Source organism: Mobula birostris, chromosome 25, assembly GCF_030028105.1.
Source record: "Mobula birostris isolate sMobBir1 chromosome 25, sMobBir1.hap1, whole genome shotgun sequence".
In the NCBI taxonomy this organism is placed as follows: Eukaryota; Metazoa; Chordata; class Chondrichthyes; order Myliobatiformes; family Myliobatidae; genus Mobula; species Mobula birostris.
Genome location: NC_092394.1, coordinates 11,453,907 through 11,477,707, shown reverse-complemented (window position 1 = coordinate 11,477,707; position 23,801 = coordinate 11,453,907). Strand labels below are relative to the sequence as shown.

Sequence of the window (23,801 nt, the reverse complement as noted above, 5' to 3'; positions counted from 1 at the left end):
GGATATTAGAGGAAGGTTTTTTACTCAGAGAGTGGTTGGTGCGTGGAATGCACTGCCTGAGTCGGTGGTGGAGGCAGATACACTAGTGAAGTTTAAGAGACTACTAGACAGGTATATGGAGGAATCTAAGGTGGGGGCTTATATGGGAGGCAGGGCTTGAGGGTCGACACAACATTGTGGGTCGAAGGGCCTGTACTGTGCTGTACTATTCTATGTTCTATGTTCTATGTTCTCCCTGTGATTGGGTGGGTGTCTCCCACATTCCAAAGTCATGCAGGGTGGTGTGTTAATTGGCCTTGTGTATGGGTGAGCGGTGGGTTAGTGGCACTTTGGGGATAATAAAGTAGGGTTAATGTAAGTGATGTTAAATGTTTGGCTCAGCTTGTTGGGCTGACTCGATGAAACCATTCAGAGGAGAGGAAGCAGAACATTGTTGTACATTCCGAGAGGCTGGAGAGATGAGCTCTATTAAAAAGATTGCCAGGACAGTCTGCAGTGTGTCCGCCACTCTTCCATTGTCCACTGCTCTCCTGCTGGCTGTTGTGACCTCTCCTCTCAGTGTACAGGGGGTCTTTCATCACCATGACGACAGCTTCTTCCGGATCACCCAGCAACGGACTCTTGGCCCCTTGACACGCGGGTGCCCCCTCGGTAGTCGTGATTCGAGCTTGGGAACTGAAGAGTGGTGGGGTGGTTGGGGGGAGGGGGTTTGGAAGGGAGGACTGATTTGTGCATTTCCCCCTTCCCTAGCAACAGCAGCGGAGAAGTAAAAACGTAAAAAAGCTGCGAGAGGGAAAAAGCAAGTGGAGAAGGAAATTAAGACTCTGGAATCCCTCTGGCATCTACTTTTGTTTAGTCAGTCCCCTGCTGGCTGTCTCACAGTGCCAGTGCCTCTTCGTCGAGAGTGTGAGGCAGCAAAATGAGAGTAGGAAACCTCTTGGCACATCCTGTGGCTGGGGCCGGGGACTTGCCCGAGAGGGAGGAGGCAGATCCAGTAGTGGCCTTCAGGTTAAGGGGGCAAATGGCTGCAGGGATTGATAGCACAGAAAGAGGCCATTCAGCCCATACTAATCATGCCAGCACGGCAAGAGCAACTGATTCTAACTTTGTGTGTAAAAAAGGGAGTGCAATGTTTTGCAGCAGCCTGCTGTAAAATCAGAGCTAGAATCACGCTGCTGTCTGAAAGGAGTTTGTACGTTCCGCCCGTGACCGCGTGGGCCTCCTCTCACATTCCAAAGACGTACCGTATAGGTTAGGGCTAGTGATTTATGGGCATGCTATTATGTTAGCACCCGGTGCAGGCTGCCCAGCACTATTGTCACTGATTTGATTTAGGCGCAAAACTGTGTGTTTTTGATGTACATGTGACAAATAAAACTTATCTCTGAGATAAGTTAATGAGCAAACAATATCTGTGCTGAGCATGATGCCAGATTAGGTGTCACCTACATGTGATGTAAAGAAATGTCACGAATGCAACTAGGTTGATTGAAGATTGTTTAATGTCATTCCCAGGACACAAGTGTGAAGGGGAGCGGAGTAATTGTTACTCCGGATCCAATGCAGCTCAGAAATAAAACACAATGAGATAAAGATCAGAACAATAATAAGAAAAACAATAAAGATATATACGAGGGGTGATTGATAGGTTTGTGGCCTAAGGTAGAAGGAGTCAATTTTAGAAAACCTAGCACATTTATTTTTCAACATAGTCCCCTCCTACATCTACACACTTAGTCCAGCGGTCGTGGAGCATATGGATCTTGGACCTCCAGAAAGTGTCCACAGCACGGGTGATTGATATGTTCGTGGCCTAAGGTAGAAGGAGATGAGTTATACAGCTCTCGTTTCATGCACATGCAGGTCAACCGTTTGAGTAATTATGCAGAAAGTTTGAAGCTAATAACTCATCTCCTTCTACCTTAGGCCACGAACTTATCAATCACCCCTGATGCATTATTAACTGATGAGTTTTTAACTTCAAACTTTCTGCATAATCAGTCAAGGAGTTGAACTGCATGTGCATGTAATGAGAACTGTATAACTCATCGTCTTCTACCATAGGCCACAGACTTAACAATCACCCCTCATACAAAAGACAGCTTATATACATAATTGATTGTATGTCCATAAAGTGATGCTAGGCACAGGAGTGTCTGTACGTAAGGTGATTGACAAGAAATGATAAAGTAGTGGAGGAGGGGTGGGTTAGTGGGTGGAGGTGTTGGTCAGCCCTACTGCTTGGGGAGGTGAGTCTGGTGGTCCTGGTGTGGATGTTACATAGCCTCCTCCCTGATGGGAGTGGGACGAACAGACCGTAAGCAGGGTGGATGCAATCCTTTATGATATTGCAGGCCCTTTTCTAGCACCGTTCTGTTTATATGTCCTTGAGTGGGCTGGCGCCAGTGATGCATTGGGCAGTTTTGACAATACGTTGTAGAGCCCTCCTGCCTGCCACATTGCAGTTTCCGTACCGTGCGGTGATGCAGCATGTCAGGGTGCTCCCTACTGCACGTCTGTAGAATGGCGTGAGTATCAGTGTGCATAATCCAGCTCTCTTCAGCCTCCTCCAGAAAGTAGTAGGGTTGGTACATTTTCCTGATTGTTTAGGATGTGTTCCAGGACTATGAGAGGTTGTGCGAGGTGTGTCCTCCCAGGAGTTTGAGACTGCTCACAGTTTCCACTGCTGTGCCACTGATGTAAAGAGGGCTGTGAGTGGCGCAGGTTCTCCTGAATTCAATAATCTTCTCCTTTGTTTTGCTGGCTTCGAGGAAAAGGTTACTTGCCTGGCACCAGGCTTCAAGCTCTTCCACCTCTGCTCTGTAGACCATCTCACCATTGTGGGTGATGAGACCCACCTCTGTCATGTCATTGATGACCTTGACAGTGTGATTACTCGGGTGTTTGGCCATGTAGTCATGTGTGAGCAGAGTGTACAGCAAATACTGAAGAATTACTAGCAGAATTAGGCCATTCAGCCCATTGAATCCTTTCTATCATTTGATCATGGGAGGCCAATAACACTCTCTCGGCTCTCGAGTTCACACTCATAGAGTCAGAGAGCACATTGGTTTAGAAAGAGGCCCTTCAGTCCATCTAGTCCATGCTATGCCTAGTCCCATTGATCTGCTCCTGGTCATAGTCCCATAAGACTCGAGAGCAGAATCGGCCATTGAGCCCATCGCGTCTGCTCCACCATTCTGTCATTTCCAATTTACTGTCCCTCTGAACCCCATTTTCCTAATTTTTCCCCATAAACTTTGTTGCCCTTACCAATCAAGAACCTATCAACCTGCGCTTTAAATATACCCCATGGCATGGCCTCCACAGCCATCTGTGACAATGAATTTCAAATTTTCACCACTCTCGGCTAAAAACTGGATAGAGAGCAGAGGAGATTTACAAGGATGTTGCCTGGACTCAGGGGTCTGAGTTATGGAGACAGCTTGAACAGGTTGGGACTTCATTCATTGCAGCAGAGCAGAATGAGGGGAGATGTTATAAAATTATAAGGAGCTTTTATTAAGGTGAATGTGCACTTTTTTTTCCATGGGGGAGGAATCAAGGGCACAGGATAGGCTGAGAGGGGAAAGATTTAAAAAGAAAGTGCTGGGTAGGTTTTTGACAAAGAGTGCGGCAGGTGCCTGGAACACTGCTGTTCAGGGAAATGGTGAAAGCAGACCCAACGGTGATATTTAGGAGTTTCACTCCATGAATATATAAAGGAATTTCATGAATGGTTTCAATATCTCCGTTAGTCAATTCAAACATTTCACAAGAACAGAATTGGAAACACACGCTGTAGTAGCCAAACAACAGGAATTCTGCAGATGCTGGAAATTCAAGCAACACACATCAAAGTTGCTGGTGAACGCAGCAGGCCAGGCAGCATCTCTAGGAAGAGGTACAGTCGACGTTTCAGGCCGAGACCCTTCGTCAGGACCTGACGAAGGGTCTCGGCCTGAAACATAGACTGTACCTCTTCCTAGAGATGCTGACTGGCCTGTAGTAGCCAGACTGTTTTCCGCAAAGAGACAGCTGATGGGTGACTCCACGGACCTTTAAGGTCATCAGTGGGTTCGATAGGCTTGACTCTGCATAACAGTGCAACTAGAGCACATTATCAGAATCAGAATCAGGTTTATTGTCACCAGCATGTGACGTGAAATTTGTTAACTTAGCAGTAGCAGTTCAATGCAATATGTAATCTAGCAGAGAGAAAAAAAGTAAAAAAAAACAAGTAAATGAATTATGTATATTGAATAGATTAAAAAAACATGCAAAAACAGAAATACTGTATATTAAAAAAAAAGTGAGGTAGTGTCCAAAGATTCAATGTCCATTTAGGAATTGGATGGCAGAGGGGAAGAAGCTGTTCCTGAATCACTGAGTGTGTGCCTTCAGGCTTCTGTATCTCCTACCTGATGGTAACAGTGAGAAAAAGACATGCCCTGGGTGCTGGAGGCCCTTAACAGTGGATGCTGCCTTTCTGAGACACCACTCCCTGAAGATGTCCTGGGTACTTTGTAGGCTAGTACCCAAGATGGAGCTGACTAGATTTACAACCTTCTGCAGCTTCTTTGGGTCCTGTGCAGTAGCCTCTCCATGGCAGTCAGTGATGCAGCCTGTCAGAATGCTCTCCACGGTAATTAATAGAGAACTCAGCCACATCCTCTTCACTTATCATCCAAAACTGTGACAAACATCTGGAGATGTACAGTGGGGAGTTTCCTGAGAGTATCGCGACCCAGCAGGGATACACCGATGCCCAAGAATGGAAAAGGCTATAAAAAGAGGTGGATAGAGCCCGATCCATCACAGGACAAACCCTTCCCACCACTGAGAACATTTGCGAGGAGCCCTGCCACAAGAAAGCAGCATCCGTCATCAAGGACCCCCACCATCCAGGCCAGGCTCTCTTCTTGCTGCTACCATCGGGGAGGAGGTACAGGAGCCTTAGGTCCCACACCTCCTGGTTCAGGAACAGTTATCACCCAACAGCCATCAGGCTCCTGAACCAACGTAGATAACTTCACTCACCTCAGCACTGAACCAATTCCACAACCAACAGACTCACTTTCAGGGACTCTACAACTCATTCTGTATTATTGTTTTTACAGTATTTATTATTTGCTTGTTTGTTTTGTGTAGTTTTTGATTGATTCTATTGTATTTCTTTGTTCTACTGTGAATGCCTGCCATTCCCCTCAACAACAAGTATACCGCATTGGATACTGTTGGGGGGGATGACTCACCTGGGACAAGCTGCAGTAGCCGGATCTCTGGCACTGAGTCTGGCTCTGCAGTGCAGAAGGGAGGGGGGAGAAAGAGGAGAGCGGTAGTGATAGGGGACTCGATAGTTAGAGGTGCAGATAGAAGGTTCTGTGGTCGTGACAGAGAATCCAGGATGGTTTGTTGCCTCCCGGGTGCCAGGGTCAAGGATGTCTCTGATCGATTGCATGACATTCTGAAGTGGGAGGGTGACCAGCCAGATGTCGTGGTGCACATCGGTACCAATGACATAGCAAGGAAGAGTGAGGAGGTCCTGGAGAGTGAGTATAGAGAGCTTGGTAGGAAGTTGAAAAGCAGGACCTCAAGGGTGGTAATTTCAGGATTGTTACCTGTGTTACGTGCCAGTGAGGGTAGGAATAGGATGCTCTGGAGGATGAACAAGTGGCTGAAGAACTGGTGTAGGGGGCAGGGTTTCAGATTTCAGGATCATTGGGACCGCTTCTGGGGCAGGTGGGACCTGTACAAGAGAGACAGGTTACACTTGAACTACAAGGGGAGTTTCCTTGTATCCCTTCAGGGAGGTTTGTTAGTGCTATTGGGGAGGCTTTAAACTAGACTTGCTGAGGGATGGGAACCAGTGTGCCAGAGCTGACAGTGTGGCTGGGGTGAAAATAAATGATGTTAAAGGTTCAAGAAAAGCCGCGAATAGAAGGGTTGTGAGTGGTGGTAAAAATCTTCTGAGGTGTATATATTTCAATGCTAGGAGTATTGCGGGGAAGGCGGATGAGTTGAGAGCGTGGATTGACACGTGGAATTATGACGTTATAGCAATTAGTGAAACTTGGCTACAGGAGGGGCAGGACTGGCAGCTTAATATTCCAGGGTTCTGATGTTTCAGATGTGATCGAGGCAGAGGAATGAAAGGTGGGGGAGTAGCATTGCTTGTTAGGGAAAATATTACAGCAGTGCTCAGGCAGGACAGATTAGAGGGCTTGTCTACTGAGTCCTTATGGGTGGAGCTGAGAAACAGGAAAGGTATGGCCGCATTAGTGGGGTTGTATTATAGACCATCCAATAGTCAGCGAGAATTGGAGGAGCAAATCTGCAGAGAGGTAGCAGGCAACTACAGGAAACATAAAGTTGTGGTGGTAGGGGATTTTAATTTTCTACATATTGATTGGGACTCCCATACTGTTAGGGGTCTAGATGGGTTAGAGTTTGTAAAATGTGTTCAGGAAAGTTTTCTAAATCAATATATAGAGGTACCAACTAGAGGGGATGCAATATTAGATCTCCTATTAGGAAACGAGTTAGGACAAGTGACGGAAGTGTGTGTAGGGGAGCACTTTGGTTCCAGTGATCATAACACCATTAGTTTCAACTTGATCATGGATAAAGATAAATCTGGTCCTAGGATTGAGGTTCTAAACTGGAAGAAGGCCAAATTTGAAGAAATGAGAAAGGATCTAAAAAGCGTGGATTGGGACAGGTTGTTTTCTGGCAAGGATGTGATCGGTAAGTGGGAAGCCTTCAAAGGAGAAATTTTGAGAGTGCAGAGCTTGTATGTTCTTGTCAGGATTAAAGGCAAAGTGAATAGGAATAAGGAACCTTGGTTCTCAAGGGATATTGCAACTCTGATAAAGAAGAAGAGAGTCGTATGACATGTATAGGAAGTAGGGAGTAAATAAGGTGCTTGAGGAGTATAAAAAGTGCAAGAAAATACTTAAGAAGGAAATCGGGAGGGCTAAAAGAAGACATGAGGTTGCCTTGGCAGTCAAAGTGAAGGACAATCCAAAGAGCTTTTCCAGGTATATTAAGAGTAAAAGGTTTGGTAGGGATAACATTGGTCCTCTTGAAGATCAGAGTGGTCGGCTATGTGCGGAATCAAAAGAAATGGAGATCTTAAGTGGGTTTTTTGCGTCTGTATTTACTAAGGAAACTGGCATGAAATCTATGGAATTAAGGGAAACAAGTAGTGAGATCATGGAAACTGTACAGATTGAAAAGGAGGAGGTGCTTGCTGTTTTGAGGCAAATTAAAGTGGATAAATCCCCAGGACCTGACAGGGTATTCCCTCGGACCTTGAAGGAGACTAATGTTGAAATTGCAGGGGCCCTGGCAGATATATTTAAAATGTTGGTGTCTACGGGTGAGGTGCCGGAGGATTGGAGAATGGCTCATGTTGTTCCGTTGTTTAAAAAAGGATCGAAAAGTAATCCGGGAAATTATAGGCTGGTAAATTTGACGTTGGTAGTAGGTAAATTATTGGAGGGAGTACTAAGAGACAGAATCTACAAGCATTTGGATAGACAGGGACTTATTAGGGAGAGTCAACATGGCTTTGTGCGTGGCAGGTCACATTTGACCAATCTGTTGGAGTTTTTCGAGGAGGTTACCAGGAAAGTGGATGAAGGGAAGGCAGTGGATGTTGTCTACATGGACTTCGGTAAGGCCTTTGACAAGGTCCTGCATGGGAGGTTAGTTAGGAAAATTCAGTGGCTAGGTATACATGGAGAGGTGGTAAATTGGATTAGACATTGGCTCAAGGAAGAAGCCAAAGAGTGGTAGTAGAGGATTACTTCTCAGAGTGGAGGCCTGTGACTAGTGGTGTGCCACAGGGATCAGTGCTGGGTCCATTGTTATTTGTCATCTATATCAATGATCTGGATGATAATGTGGTAAATTGGATCAGCAAATTTGCTGATGATACAAAGATTGGAGGAGTAGTGGACAGTGAGGAAGGTTTTCAAAGCTTGCAGAGGGATTTGGACCAGCTGGAAAAATGGGCTGAAAAATGGCAGATGGAGTTTAATACAGGCAAGTGTGAGGTATTGCACTTTGGAAGGACAAACCAAGGTAGAATATACAGGGTAAATGGTAAGGCACTGAGGAGTGCAGTAGAACAGAGGGATCTGGGAATACAGATACAAAATTCCCTAAAAGTGGCGTCACAGGTAGATAGGGTCGTAAAGAGAGCTTTTGGTACATTGGCCTTTATTAATCAAAGTGTTGAGTATAAGAGCTGGAATGTTATGGTGAGGTTGTATGAGGCATTGGTGAGGCCGAATCTGGAGTATTGTGTTGAGTTTTGGTCACCAAATTACAGGAATGATATTAATAAGGTTGAAAGAGTGCAGAGAAGGTTTACAAGGATGTTGCCGGGACTTTAAAATCTCAGTTACAGAGAAAGGTTGAATAGGTTAGGACTTTATTCCCTGGAGCGTAGAAGAATGAGGGGAGATTTGATAGAGGTATATAAAATTATGATGGGTATAGATAGAGTGAATGCAAGCAGGCTTTTTCCACTGAGGCAAGGGGAGAAAAAAACCAGAGGACATGGGTTAAGGGTGAGGGGGGAAAAGTTTAAAGGGAACATTAGGGGGGGCTTCTTCACACAGAGAGTGGTGGGAGTATGGAATGAGCTGCCAGACGAGGTGGTAAATGCGGGTTCTTTTTTAACATTTAAGAATAAATTGGACAGATACATGGATGGGAGGTGTATGGAGGGATATGGTCCGTGTGCAGGTCAGTGGGACTAGGCAGAAAATGGTTCGGCACAGCCAAGAAGGGCCAAAGGGCCTGTTTCTGTGCTGTAGTTTCTATGGTTTCTAAAATTAACCCCAAGCCGGGATATGGTGACATAATCCCTACTTTGAACTTTGAACCTGAACTGTGAGTGGAGAAGGAGTTGGAGTCAGCCTGAGTTTCTACAAAAGTTCTTGTGGAATGTTTGTGGAACAAATACATTTAATTGTAACCAGTCCAGCATATTAACAATTGCCAGCATAAAGCCAGTAATTCCTTGTGTGAGCGTCTTAAGCAACTGTCATAAACACAACGCACACAGAATCGTAGGGAAAGTCAGCAGGTGTCTCAGCACCAATGGAAGGAAATAAAGAGTCGATTTTTCGGGCCAAGACCCTTCCTCAGAACTGGAAAGGAAGGGGGCAGAAGCCATAATAGGAAAGTGGGGGGAGGGAGGAAAGAGTACAAGCTGGTAGGTGATAGGTGGAAAAGGCTAACGTTGAGGGAATCTGATAGGAGAGGACAGTGGACCTCAGCCACCTTTTGCACCCTGTACCTTAATTGTCTCGTTATCATTTCCAGCTCCCATGGGTTAAGTCAATGCCAGCTTGTGCAAGGGCTGGTGTGGCCTGTTGTTGAGGTAGCCACTGTGTGTACTTGCTAATTTAACTAATTCGACCAGGAATGAGTTAAACAAAATCTCTCCTGGACCACATCAGCGAATTCCCAGACAGAGTCCTGTTTTCCCAGGGTTATGAAACCTTTGAAGTTCCGACGACAAATGCCCTTCATGCTTACGCTGTCTGCTCTGACTATTTGAAGTAAGTTTATTAATAAGCCTTTGTGTGTTAACGAAGTCGTACATCTGTTTGAGTCTGTCAAACGGGTGGAGGGTGTTCAGAAAGAAATGATGGGAAAAGGCTTGTGTTTCCACGGTAACCCTCATGGCCATAAGGCCTTCCAAAGCCTTTCACAGCCAAAGGAGGGCCCTCTGTCCAGTAAAGGTTATAAAAAGGGAAATTGGCAGCAGTCAATTTGCGCACAGTAGGCTCCCATAAATGGCAATGCGATGATTTCTTTTTAGTATGGTTGAATGAGGAATTAATAAAAGCCAGAGCATAGATGGAAAATTCCCCTGCTGTTTAGAATAGAGCTGTGGGATCGTCTCTGTCCACCTGAAAGTGCAGATGTTTCAGTTTCATATCTTATCCAAAAGACTGCACTTCCAACAGTGTTGATCTCTTTTGTGTGGCGCCACAGTGTCAGCCTGGACTGAGAATTGAACACACAACCTCATCTCAGAGCTCTGACCTGCTTTGATATCATTTACTCTTCCATACTGAGAGAAAAGTAAATCCTCCTGCTTCATTCGGGGACAATATCTCTTTAGTTTGTTTCCAACTGCAAGGCTGTTTTATGGCACCCGAATAAATCTTATAAGCCCCTCAGTTACCCAACAGTGGGGAACCCTGACACCATTAGCGACGGAATAGTAGCATGGTTGGTAAGCCCATAGCCTCACAGGATCAGGGACAAGTGTTCGATTCCCACATCCACTTTGGATACTCTCCCTGTGACTGCAAGGGTTTCCTCCAGGTGCTCTGGTTTCCTTCCACGTCTCAAAGACATGCAGGTCGGGAGTTTAATTGGGCAGTGTAAGTTCCCTGCGCTGTGTGGATGAGGGAGCTGAGGGGAATGTGGGAGAATTAAAAAGGAAACCTTGCAAGCGGATCTTCAGAATCACAATCAGGTTTATTATTTGCTGACGTATGTTGTGAAATCTATAGATTTGTGGCAGCAGTACTGTGTGATACATAAAAATCATCGTTACATTGTGAAAAATATATATACAAAATAATGTAGTGTTGATGGATTAATTTATTCTGTTCTGAAATCTGATGGTGGAGGAGAAGAAGCTGTTCCTGAATCGTTGAGTGTGAGTCTTCAGACTCCTGTACCTCATCCCTGATGGTAATAATGAGAAGAGGGCACGCCCTGGGTGGTTGGATAGATAGACAGACAGACAGACAAAACGATAATTCATGAGGTGGTGTTCATGGGCCTTTCAAAAACGTGATGGCAGATGGGAAGAAGCTGTTTCTAAAGCATTGAGTGTTGGTCTTCAGGCTCCTGTACCTCCTCTCTGACAGCAGTAATAAGAAGAGGAGATGCTCTGGGTGGTTAGATAGATAGATAGACACAGAGAGAGGGTGAGAGGGAAGGGAGTTGCAAGGTAGTGTTTGTGGGCCCTTCAGAAATCTGATGGCAGAGGGGAAGAAGCTGTTTCTAAAACATTGAGTGTTGGCCTTCAGGCTCCTGTACCTCCTCTCTGATGGTAATAGTGAGAAGAGGACATGTCTTGGGTGGTTAGATAGATATAGAGAGAGAGACAGAGAGAGGGGAGGGAGGGAGAGAGGGAGAGAAAGAGAAAAGTAATGGGAAGAGGGCATGTCCTGGACGGTAGGGGTCTTAATGGTCCTTTGACTCATATCCCTCTAAACTTTTCCTGTCTGTATCAGTTCTCCCACAGACAGCTCCCATAAACATAGTGATGAACAGATGGCCAGTTTCTTCAGTGATATTAAATGATGGAGAAATATTGGCCGGGACATGCTGGAGACCTCCCAGCTCTTCCCTGAAGTAGTGTGTCAGTATTTTTACAGAGGGTGGAAGTGGCCCTGGTTTAGTGTCTCATGCAAAGGTAATCAATACTCTACTGGACTGTGTTCAGGATGCTGACGTTGGCAGCTGCTATTGCTAGATCTGCTAAACTGGTGCCGTTTGTGACTGTGATTGAGAAGATATATTTGTATATACCTGAGAGATTCTGCGGATGCTGGAAATCTTGAGCGACAGGCACAAAATGCAAGAATAACTCCTGATTGTAGGTATCGGCCCAAAACGTTGAGTGTTTATTCCCTTTCATTGATGTTGCCTGACCTCCTGACCAACATTTCAGATCATAAGACATAGGAGCATAATTAGGCCATTTGGCCCATCAAGCACGCTCCGCCATTCATCATGGCCGATTTATTATCCCTGTCAATCTCATTCTCCTACCTTCTCACCATATCCCTTGACGCCACTAATCAAGAACCTATCAACCGTTTTAAATATACTGAGTGATTTGGCCTCTTAGCCGCCGGTAGCAATGAACTCCGCTGATTCACTAGCCTCTGGCTAAACAAATTCCTTCTCATCTTTGTGTTATGTGGATGTCCGTCTCATCTGATGCTGTGCCCTCAGGTCCCAGTCTCACTCACTATAGGAAACATCTTCCCTGCATCCACTCTACCCAGACTTTTCAATATTTGTTCAGTTTCAATGAGATCTCCCCTCTTTCTAAACTCAGCTGGGTACAGGCACAAAGCAATCAAGTGCCCCTCATACATTAACTATTTCACTCCCGGAATCATTCTCATAAACTTCCTCTGGACCCTCTCCAATGCCAGCACAACTTTTCATAGATTTGAGGCCCAAAACTGCTCACAGTACTCCAAGTGCGATTTGACCAATTCCTTACAAAGCTTCAGTATTACATCCTTGGTCTTATATTCTAGTCGAAATGAATGCTAACATTGCAAATGCTTTCCTTACCACCAACTCAACCTATAAGTTAACCTTGAGGGAATCCTGCACAAGGGCTCTCAAGTCTCTTTGCATCTCTGATTTTTGAATTTTCTCCCTGTTTAGAAAATAGTCTTTGCCTTTATTCCTTGTACCAGAGTGCATGACCACACACAGCTGTACGTGATATTCCACCTCCCATTTCTTTGCCTACTTTCCCAATCTGTCTAAATCCTTTTGCAGACTACCTGCTTCTTCAACACTACCTGCCCCTCCACCTTTCTTTGTATCATCTGCAAACTTGGCCACAAAGCCATCAACACAAACAAGCTATCAATTGGATCATCCAAATCATTGGCATATAATGCAAAAAGAATTGGTCCCAGCACCAACCCTTATGGAAAACACCACTGATCACCAGCACCCAACCAGAAAAGGCTCCCCTTTATTCCTACTCTTTGCGTCCTGCCAGTCAGCAAACTTCTATCCATGATTTTAACATGTTAAGCAGCTTCATGTGCAGCATCTTGTCAAAGGACTTCTAAAAATCCAAGAAAAACAGCATTCATTGACTCTCCCTTGTCTATCATACCTGTTATTTCCTCAAAGAATTCCAACAGATTTGTCAGGCATGATTTCAAGGAAACCCATGCTGACTTCCACCTATTTTAGCAGCTGCCTCCAAGTGCCCCTTAAATTCATCCTTAATAATGGCCTCCAACATCTTTCCAACCACTGTCCTATGATTTCTTTCTTTTACCTCCCTTCCTTCTTAAAGAATGGAGTGACATTTGCAATTTTCCAGTTCTCATGAACCACTCCAGAATCTAGTGATTCCTGAAAGATCATACTAATGCCTCCGCATTCTCTTCCGCTACCTCTTTCAGAACCCTGGGGTGTATTCTATTGGTCCAGGTGATTTATCTACCTTTAGACTTTCCATCTTCCCAAATACCCTCCTTAGTAATAGCAACAACACTCACTTCTGTCCCCTGACGTTCTTAAATTTCTGGTATAATGCTAGTGTCTTCCACTATGCAAAATACTAATTAAATTCCTTCACCATTTCTTTATCCCCCATTACTACCTTTCCAGCATCATTTTCCAGTGGTTCTATATCCATTCTTGCCTTCCTTTTACCCTTTATATGTCTGAAATAACTTCTGGTATTCTCTTTTATATTATTGGCTAGCTTCACTTCATATTTCATTTTTTCTCTACCTATGGATTTTTTAGTTGCCTTCCGTTGGTTTTTAAATGCTTCCCAATCCTCTACCTTCTCACTAATTTTTACCATATTGTATGCCCTCTCATTTGCTTTTATGCTGTCTTTGACTTCCTTTGTCAGCAATGGTGCTCACCATCCCATTAGAATACTACTTTAACTTTGGGATGTGTCTATACTGCATCTTTCAAACTGCGTCTCCAAAAATACCAGCCGTTATTGTTCTGCCAACATCCTTGCTAGTGCCCCTTCCAATCAACTTTGGCCAGCTTCTTCCTCATGTCTTTGTAGTTCCACTTACTCCACTGTAATACTCATACATTTGACTTTGGCTTCTCCCTCCTGTGTGAATTCTATCATATTATGATCACTGCTTCCTAACGGTTCCTTATCTTAATCTCTCCAATCAAATTTGGTTCATTACACAACACCCAATCTAGACGTGCTGATCCCCTAGTGGGCTCATCTACAAGCTGCTCTAAGAAGCCACCTCTTAGGCATTCTACCAATTCCTTCTCTTGGGATCCAGCACCACCTGATTTTCCAATCTACAACTATCCTGACATTGCCTTTACATGCCTTTTCTATCTCCCATTGTAAATTCTATCCCACATCCTGGCTTGGAGACTGATATACTACTTCCATTAGGGTCTTTCTACCCTTACAGTTTCTTTACTCTACCCACAAGGATTCTGCATCTTATAATCCTATGTCATCTAACTCTAACCTAACCATCAGCATTCAATTTCATTTTTTGCCAACAGACCGACCCACTCTATCTACCTACCTGTCCTTTTGATACAAGGTATATCCTTGGATGTTGAGTTCCCAACTATGATCTTCTTTCAGCCACGGCTCAGCAATATCCACGATGTTGTACCTGCCAGTCTCTAACTGTGCTACAAGATCATCTACCTTATTCCGTATGCAGTGTGCATTCCAAATATAACACCTTCCATCTTCTATCCATCACCCTTTTCGATTTTGCCCCCATGTTATACCTCAAAACATCCCACTAGCTGCAATTTTAACCAATTTCCCCTGGGATTAATAAAGTATGACTATGACTAATTTTGCCCTATCGTCTACCTGCCCTTCCTCACAATCTCACTACACACGGCCTTTGTTTATAAACCAACGGCACCATCCTCAGCCCTATCACTTTGGTTCCCACTCCCCTGCCAAGTTAGTTCAAACCCTCCCCACCAGCTCTAGCATTCACCTTCCCCCTTTAGAATGCTGTGGACCCGATTTGACTCTGGCACCTGGGAGGCAATATACCATCCGGATATGTTTGTCACGTCTACGGAACCTGCTTTCTGTTCCTCCCCTATCTCTACAACACTCCTCTTCCTCCCTGTTCCCTTCTGAGCCACAGAAACAGACTCAGTGCCAGAGACCTGCTCGCTGTGGCTTCCCCTTGGTTGATTGTTCCCCCTCCCCGCCGAACAGTATCCAAAGTGGTAAGTTTATTATTAAGGGGAATGACCACAGCAGTTCTCTGCACAGCCTGTTTATTCCTTTTCTCTCTCCTGACAGTCAGCCAGGTCCCCACCTCCTGCAACTTAGGGGTGACAAACTCCTTTTTGTTCCTTTCTGTCACCTCTCTGTTCTCCTGAATGAACTGAAGGTCATCGAGCTGCAGCTTAACGTAGTCTCTGAGGAGCTGCAGCTCCAGATCCTTAATTCTGTCTCTAAGGTGTACTTCGAGCATATGGAGTTATCAGGGATAATGGATGACTCCCAAAGTTCCTATGTCTCACACAAGGAATACCACTAACTCTACATCCATTCTCAGCGCACTATGTACTGACAGAAAAAAAATTACTGGAAACTTACTTACAACCTCCGCCTGTACTTGCCCAAGCCTGTTGAACGGGAGTTGGACCACTTTAACACCGTGCAATACTGAGGGAGTGTGGCACTGTCGCTTAGTACAGTTTACCATTGCTAACTGGTGATTGTTAGTCAATGCACTGACCTTCAAACGTGATCATCTCTGATTGATGAGGGGGTGGACACTACTGCCACCTGGTGGATTACACTGATAGTGCAGGATATTTCTTAAGGATTCAAAGTACTTTACACAAATGTGGCAGTCTAATTATTTTGACAGATCTGAAATCCAACCAAAGTTCGAAGTAAATTTATCATTCAAGTACATATATGTCACCGTATACGACCCTGAGATTTGTTTTCTTGCGGGTATGGATGCTGAGGCTCCTAGACTTTCCTCCTGATGGCAGCAGAGAGAAGAGAGCATGTCCAGGCTGGCGGGGGTCCCAGATGATGGATGCTTTCCTGTGACAACGCTCTGTGTAGATGTGCTCACTGGTTGGGAGGGTCTTACCCATGTGGACTGGCTACTTTCTGTAGGATTTTCCATTCGAAGGCACTGGTATTGTCATACCAGGCAGTGATGCAATCAGTTAAAATACTCCCCACCGCACATTTATAGAAGTTTGTCAAAGTTTTAAATGTCATCCTGAATCTTCACAAACTCCTAAGGAAGTAGAGGCGTTGCTGTGCTTTCTCCTTAATCCACCTACATATGCGCTGGATCCAGGACAGATTCTCTGAAATAACATCAAGGAATTTAAATTTGCTCCACCACTAATCTCCCGATGAGGACTGGCTCATGGACCTCTGGGTTCCTTCTCCTGAAGTCAATAATCAGCTCCTTGGTCTTGCTGACATTGAGTGGGAGGTTGTTGTTGTGACACTGCTCAGCCAGATTTTCAATCTCCTTCCTGTGTGCTGATTCATCAACCACCTTTGATTCAGCGAATGACAATGGTGTTGTTAGCAAGCTTAAATTTGTCACTGGAGCTGTGGTTAGCCTCACAAACATAAGTGTAAAGTGAGTAGAGCAGGGGCTAAGCTCACAGCTTTGTGGTGCACCTGTTATCACGCTTGTTATCAAATTTGTCTACGTTTTCCCATTTCATATGTGGCTGCATCAGGTTGTGTGTAGAACCCAGGTATGTGGGCACCAAGTACTACTATGTGCCCAGGTTCTACCTGTCGCCCTGGCTACAAAGGATGGGTCTGGCCCCACTCCCGCGCAACGCCCCAGTCAGCTGGTCGTTGCCGGCATACCTGTTCTACGTAGCAAAGTTCTTCCAGGAGAATGCCTTTGACCACAGGGGCATCAGGCAGTGGTCGGCACGTAGTGTCCTGCAGGCACTGCAGGAGAAGGACGTGATGGACACAGTGGGGTGGTTCCCTGAGCAGACTGTCCAGTTCATCTGGCAAAATGCCTCATCGTCAGGTCTCACCAACAGGCACCAAGACCTTGCCTGGCTGGCGGTGAGAGGGGCCCTCCCAGTCAGAGCCCTCCTGTACACCCGGAACGTCGTCTCCACACCCCACTGCCCATGGGTGGACTGCAGTGAGGAGGAGTCTGTGACCCACCTCTTTGCACACTGCCAGTTCGCAAAGAGGGTGTGGAGGAGGATGGACGGGCTAGTGTCACGTTTCATCCCCAGCAACTGCGTAACAGAGGACTCTCTGATCTACGGGCTGTTCCCGGGGACGCACACGGAGACCAACATCCGGTGCTGCTGGCAGATCATCAACTCGGTGAAAGACGCTCTTTGGTCGGCCCGAAACTTGATGATCTACCAGCACATGGAGATGTCCGTGGGAGAATGCTGCTGACTGGCACACTCTTGGCTGCAGGAGTACGTGCTGAGGGACGCACTGAAACTCGGTGCAGCCACCGCAAGGGCCCGGTGGGGAAGGACCACAGTATAGGTTTCTCCACCTGTGGGAGTGGGAGGGGTCGGTGGGCGGGGAGTATACCCCTCAACAATGATATGCTAAGCTGAACTACTGGAGTGCCACGTGGGTGGCTATAAATACGGGTATGTACTGACTATAATGGAAATGTAGGTAAAGGATAGAAAGTTATTGAATGGTTTATTGTATATATTTATTTTTGAATAAAGTATATTTTGAAATATAAAAAAAATATGCATCCACTTCATATTTGAAGTGAAAAGTAAAGCAATATTGCCTTCCTAAGAAAGAATAACTGCAGAGGAGACAATCCAGAAGAGGTGCACCCTCCTAATTCCAAGGATGAAAGGGTTGTCGCATCAAAAGAGGCTAAGGAAGTTAGAGTTTAGAAGAATGATAGATAATTTTATTGAAAGGTTAACACCCTGAGGAGGTATGAGAGGGAAGACATTTAATTTTTTTCACAAGTAGGGGAGTTTTGAACAAGTTGACGGCTTACAAATTAAGGGGGCAGACATTAACACTGAGATGCTAAGACTGTCTTTGCACAAAGGATAGTAAATTCCTGGAAATTTTGACAGCAGTGAGGTTACAAAAACTAGATTACTGGAAGGGTTTAAAGGGGAAATGAAGGGCTGTGTGCAAAAGCACACGCATACATGTGAGAGTTTACCTGTTTGTGTGTGTCATCAAGTCAGACAGTTGAGAAACACAACCTTCAGTCCAATTCATCGAAGGTGCTTTCCTGAGCTAGACCAATTTGCCTGCGTTGGCCCATATCCATCTAAACCAAGGGTTCCCAATTATTTTATACAATAAACTAATATCATTAAGCAAGAGGTCCATGGACCCCTGGTCTAAACCATTCCTATTCAATAACCCGTCCACATATCATAGAGTCAGTAACTACTATAATAGTTACAGTAGTAATGAACAGGCCCTTCATCCCATTTAGTCCATGCTCACCTGATCTTCTGCCCAGTCCCATCTACCTGCACCAAGACCTTCAGACTTCTTCCAGTTACATACCTACCTGAACTTCTCTTCAATGCTATAATTGAACCTGCATCTACCATTGGGTGTATTTAAGGCATAGATTGTTGATTGATAAGTGGGGGGTTAGTGTTACAGAGAGAATGGGGTTGCAAAAAAAAAATCAGCCACAATTGAATGACAGAGAAGAATTGATGGGCTGAATGGCCTAAAGCACATAGAATAGTAAAGCACAGGAACAGGAAATCCTGCCCACAATGTTGAGCCAAGCTAATTAGACCTGTAATTAAATCCCTAACTAACTAACCCCTTCTGCCAACACGGATGTCTGTATCCCTCCGACCTCAGCATATTCATGTGCATATCAAAGAGCCCTTAGACACCGCCATCGCTCTTGTCTCCTCCAGCACTCCGACACCTCATTCCAGATACCCTCTCTCTGAGAGAGAGGGGGAAGATGGGGGGAGAGAGAATGAAGATTGTGTGAGAAAGAGATAGAAGGAGAGAATAAGAGAGAGACAATGAGAATGAGAGAGAAAATAAGAGGGAGGGAAAATGAGAGAGAGATAATGAGAGAATGACTGGGGAAGAAAGAGGCAGTGAGAGAGAGAGAGAGAAAATAAGGGAGAGAGACAATGAGAGAGAATGAAGAATGAGAGAAAGTGAGGGTTGAGAAAGAGAATGAAAAAAGAAAGAGAGAGAGAGAGAATGTGAGAAACAAGATTCAAGATTCACTTATTATTAAAGAATGTATAAATTATACAACCTTGAGATTTGTTTGCTCAAGCAAATAAGAGAATGAGGAATGAGAGAGATAGAGAGGGAAAAGAGGAAACTACGTCTTGCAGTGCTGTGACTGCCCGATCAATTTACACATTCCTGCCTCTCTCTTCCCCCTGTACGCAGGCTTTCCCGCAGCAGCCTATGGCCCAGTGGCAGCAGCAACAGCAGCGACGCGAGGCTCAGGTAGGGGCACCCGCGGAAGAGGCGGCTACATGGCATACCCTCAGAATGTACGGGCAGGTAAAGCTCCGTTGGAATTCTGTGTGGCTGCAGCTGTCCATCGTCACTCTCTTGTCGGGTCTCTGTCAGCTCTCGCTGCGCTCTTGGGGGTGGGGGTGCGGTGTGGGGGCGGGGGTGGAGGGGTGGGTGTGGGAGGGTGGGTTCACCCAAAGCCACAAGCTCCGGCCTGGAATGGTCATGTCCTGGTTCACGGCAACAGGACAGGCCCTAGCTTGGCACGTTGTTACCAGGGAGAGTGGGCTGACCAGGCTATTTGGCTTGTTTCAAGAGTTATGGTGTGGTTCTAAATTTAATTCCTATGCCAACGTGTGCTGCTTGCAAAAATAAAAATGACTTTCCTAGATTTTGATGTGCTGGTTTTAACTGTGGTGCTGAGCAGTGATTGGCCAGTTACTGGACCAGGGCCCGTTCAATCCCATGCTGCTTCCTTTGGGAAGCAATAGAAAAGATTCTGAGGGAGCAAAGATAATTGTTGCCCCTTTAGCAAGTCTTTCTGGCTTAAATGAGAAGACCCCATCTCTCCCTCTTTTGCTTCATTCCATTCATCCCACTCCTAGTCTCTCTCCTGTATCCTTGCTTTCCACCTCTTCAAGCACCGTCTAAGTTTGAGTCTTTCTCTTTCATGTGCTTGCTTTCTACTTTTGCTTTCTCCCACCAACCTTCCTCCCCGTTCCTACTTTCCTTCACCCTGCCTCCTTTGTTGTCACCTGAGTCCCTAACCCAGCTTCTCACTCACTGTTCTCTCTGTAGATATATTCCTTTGCCCTTTCCCATAGTCCCTTTCTTCACTTTATTTCCTCACCTTCCCTCCTCGTCATCTTTTTTAACCTCTGCTTTCCATTCTCCAAGCCCCTTCCCCATCTCACTTTCCCTTCCCCTCACGTCTTGGCCTGCCCCTCCCTTCCTCCATCCCACACTTCTCCCCTCACTCGGTGTCCCCCACCCTGTCTCTCTCATTCTCTCTCTCTCCCTCCCTCCCTCTCTCCCTCCCTCTCTCCCTCCCTCTCTCCCTCTCTCTCCCTCCCTCCCTCTCTCTCCCTCCCTCCCTCTCTCCCTCTCTCTCCCCCCTCCCTGCCCCCTCCCTCTCTCTCTCCCTCCCTCTCTTCCTCCCTCCCTCTCTCCCTCCCTCTCTCCCTCTCTCTCATTCTCTCCCTCCCTCTCTCCCTCTCTCTCATTCTCTCTCGCTCTCTCTCATTCTTTCCCTTTCCCTTTCTCTTGTTATCTTTCTATTCTCGCTCACTTTCTCTCTCTTATCTGTCTCATTCTCTCTTTCTCTTTCTCACTCGAATTCTCTCTCAATTCTTGCTTATTTTCTCGTTCTGTCTCGTTTGTCACTCATTCTCTCTAATTCTTATCGCTCCTATTCGCTATCTCTCTCATTCTCCCATTCTTTCTCAGTCTCTCTCTCCCTTTCCTTTCTCCCCTTCCCCTCCATATCCCCACCTACCCCCACCCCCCCCGCCCCATGTCCCCTCTCATTAGTTGTCCTGCTGTCATTGTCCTAACCAGCTAACCTGGCTCATGATTGCTCTGCCTGGAGTCGGTAGAGATGACGTTAAAACTTGCTTCCATTATTTAATTAGAGTGCTTTTGGTGCATTTTTAAATATATATACTAAAGCATTTGAAAATTCTGTGCCTGAACCATTTAACAATGTTGACATGGGTATTAATATCTTTGCAATATACTGAACTTTGACAGCCATGAAGGTGGCTCTGGTTGGCAGATTTGATGGACTACAGTGGTTCCTGATGTGTACTGGGTGCTGGGATGAGGGCTGTCTGCCAAACTCCACAAATTATCATTCCATTCTAGTTCAGCCTCACGGGCTTAGGCTGAATATTTCGCTGACTAGCTCCGGACAAAGCTTTAAGTCCTTCTGAAAGGGACTTGGCCAACGTTCATTGCATTGTCTGCTGTGTCCCGGTGGAGTAAAGCCTCGTTTCGTTACTGGAGAGGGCACATGATGCTCTCCTTTGACACGATGCTGTCCCTTGTACCCCTACGTGGCCACTTGCCAGCCTCCGTCTCGAAGGACAGTGAACAGGAAGCGATAGGCAGGCACTAGGATCACACATGTCACCCCAAAGTGTAAGGACCATTCTCACCTCCCATTGGCTGACTCAAATCACAGAGAGACAGCCACAGCACTTCACACGCTTTGACTCAGAACCCCTCTTTGTTGCCAAGGCAACCATTTTGTATTGGGTAGCCATTTTGACCCCCTCTTTCTGGAGGACCTACTTGTTTTCCTGCTTGGAACAGAGGGAGATTACCCATCTGCTGAGTGAGGTTATACCTTAAGTCTGAGGCGTCAGGTGAGGAAGGCCCTGTGGTCCACACAACATGACAGTGCCAGAATCAGGAAGAGTATGGTGACACCTCACTGTCATTTTGGAAGCTGACCCCTGTGAGAAGACCTTAACTTATTGCATGTTAAAAAAATGTCATCACCCCTCCACCCCTTCAGGATCCGAACTATCTCCCACTTCCTAGCTACAGGGCACTGAGACCAGCTGATGATGGGTGGGGTAGGGAGATGGCTGGTCAGAGTATTTTTCTCTAAGCTGCAGAACAAGCATCTCTTCTTGTGTGTTCCAAACATGAGAATGTTCCAGCCTGGGCAAAGTCAAACTTGGCTTCACTCTGGCACTTTCGAGAGGCAAATGGGAATTAGATGAAGGAAGAGAGACTTGATCCTCTGTTTGTCATTGTACAGTGCCTATAAAAAGTATTCACCTTCCCCCCCCCCCTTGGAAGTTTTCATGTTTTATTGTTTTACAACATTGACTCATCATTGATTTAATTTGACTTTTTTTGACAGTGATCAATAGAAAAAGGATCAATAGAAAAAGGTTCTTTCGTGTCAAAGTGAAAACAGATCTCTGCAAAGTGATCTAAATTAATTACAAATATAAAACACAAAATAATTGATTGCATAAGTATTCACTCCCTTTATACTGACACACCATATCATCACTGGTGCAGTCAGTTGGTTTTAGAAGTCACATAAGTAGTTAAATGGAGATCACCTTTATGCAGTCAAAGTGTTTCAGTTGTTTGTGGTAAAAATACACCTGTATCTGGAAGGTCCAACTGCTGGTGAGTCAGTATCCTGGCAAGAACTACACCATGAAGGCAAAAGAACACTCCAAGCAACTCTGCAAAGAGGTTATTGAAAAACACAGGTCAGGAGATGGATACAAGAAAATGTCCAAGTCACTGAATATCCCTTGGAGTACAGTTAAGTCAATCATCAAGAAATGGAAAGAATATGGTACAGCTGTAAATCTGCCTCGAGCAGGCCATCCTCAAAAACTGGGTGACCGTGCAAGAAGGGGACTAGTTGAGGGAGGCCTCCTCCTGTGGAGGAGTTGTAAGCTTCAGTGACTAGGATGGGAGAGACAGCATATACAACAACTGTTGCCTGGGTGCTTCACCAGTTGCAGCTTTATGGGAGAGTGGTAAAGACAAAGCCAGTGTTTGGGGAAAAAAAAAACTCAAATGAAATGTCAGCTAGCGTTTGCCAGAAGCCATGTGGGAGACTCTGAACTCAGCTGGAAGAAGGTTCTATGCTCTGATGAAACCAAAATTGAGTTTTTGGCTATCAGACTAAACACCGCACATCATCAAAAACACACCATCCCTACTGTGAAGCATGGTGGTGGCTGTATCATGCTGTGGGGATGTTTCACTGCAGCTGACCCTGGAAGGATTGTGAAGGTAGAAAGTAAAATGAATGCAGCAAAATACAGGAAAATCCTGGAGTAAAAATTTCATGCAGTCTGCAAGAGAACTGTGACTTGGGAGAAGAATGTCTTTCCAGCAAGACAATAACCCCAACCATAAAGCCAAAGCTACATAGGAATGGCTTAAAAACAGTGAAGTTAATGTCCAGGAGTGACCAAGTCAGAGTCCAGACCTCAATCCAATTGAGAATTTGTGGCTGGACTTGAAAAGTGCTGTTCACTCATGAATCCTCATGCAATCTGACAAAACTTAAGCAGTTTTGTAAAGAGGAATAGGGAAAAATTGTGTTGTCCAGATGTGCAAAGCTGATAAAGACCTATCCACACAGACTCAAGGCTGTAATTGCTGCTAAAGGTGCATGTACTAAATACTGACTTGAAGGGGGAGAGGACTTATGCAGTCAATTATTTTGTGTTTTAATGATTATAATAAATTTAGACCAATTTGTCGAAATTTGTTTTCACTTTGACACGAAACAGTCTTTTCTGTTGATCAGTGTCAAAAAAGCCAAATTAAATCCACTGAGATTTAATGTTGTAAAACAATAAAACATGAAAACTTCTGGGGGGGGGGGTGAATACTTTTTATAGGCACTGTACAACCTTGCTTGACGACTCCACTTTACCCAACCAACTCTTCGGTTAGGTAGTGACTCACTGGAGGCCTTTCAGCCCATCGTATCTGCTCTGCTGAAACAATGCAGCAGTAATTTCACTATCCTGCTTCCTCTCCTTGTTGTCTGCTG

The 23,801-nt window shown here is 45.3% G+C and overlaps 1 protein-coding gene across 14 annotated transcripts in view; it reads left to right on the top strand.

Moving 5' to 3' along the window:
* The window catches only part of msi2b (musashi RNA-binding protein 2b), a 639,735-nt gene that overhangs the window by 522,344 nt on the left and 93,590 nt on the right, over nt 1-23,801 (top strand). For 9 of the 14 annotated variants that reach the window (XM_072243485.1, XM_072243480.1, XM_072243479.1 and 6 more), the window contains exon 11: nt 19,190-19,306. In XM_072243485.1, the coding sequence (XP_072099586.1) occupies nt 19,190-19,306 (117 nt within the window). The remainder of the gene's footprint in view (nt 1-19,189; nt 19,307-23,801) is intronic. The other 5 variants (XM_072243487.1, XM_072243483.1, XM_072243482.1 and 2 more) reach the window with 1 other exon arrangement.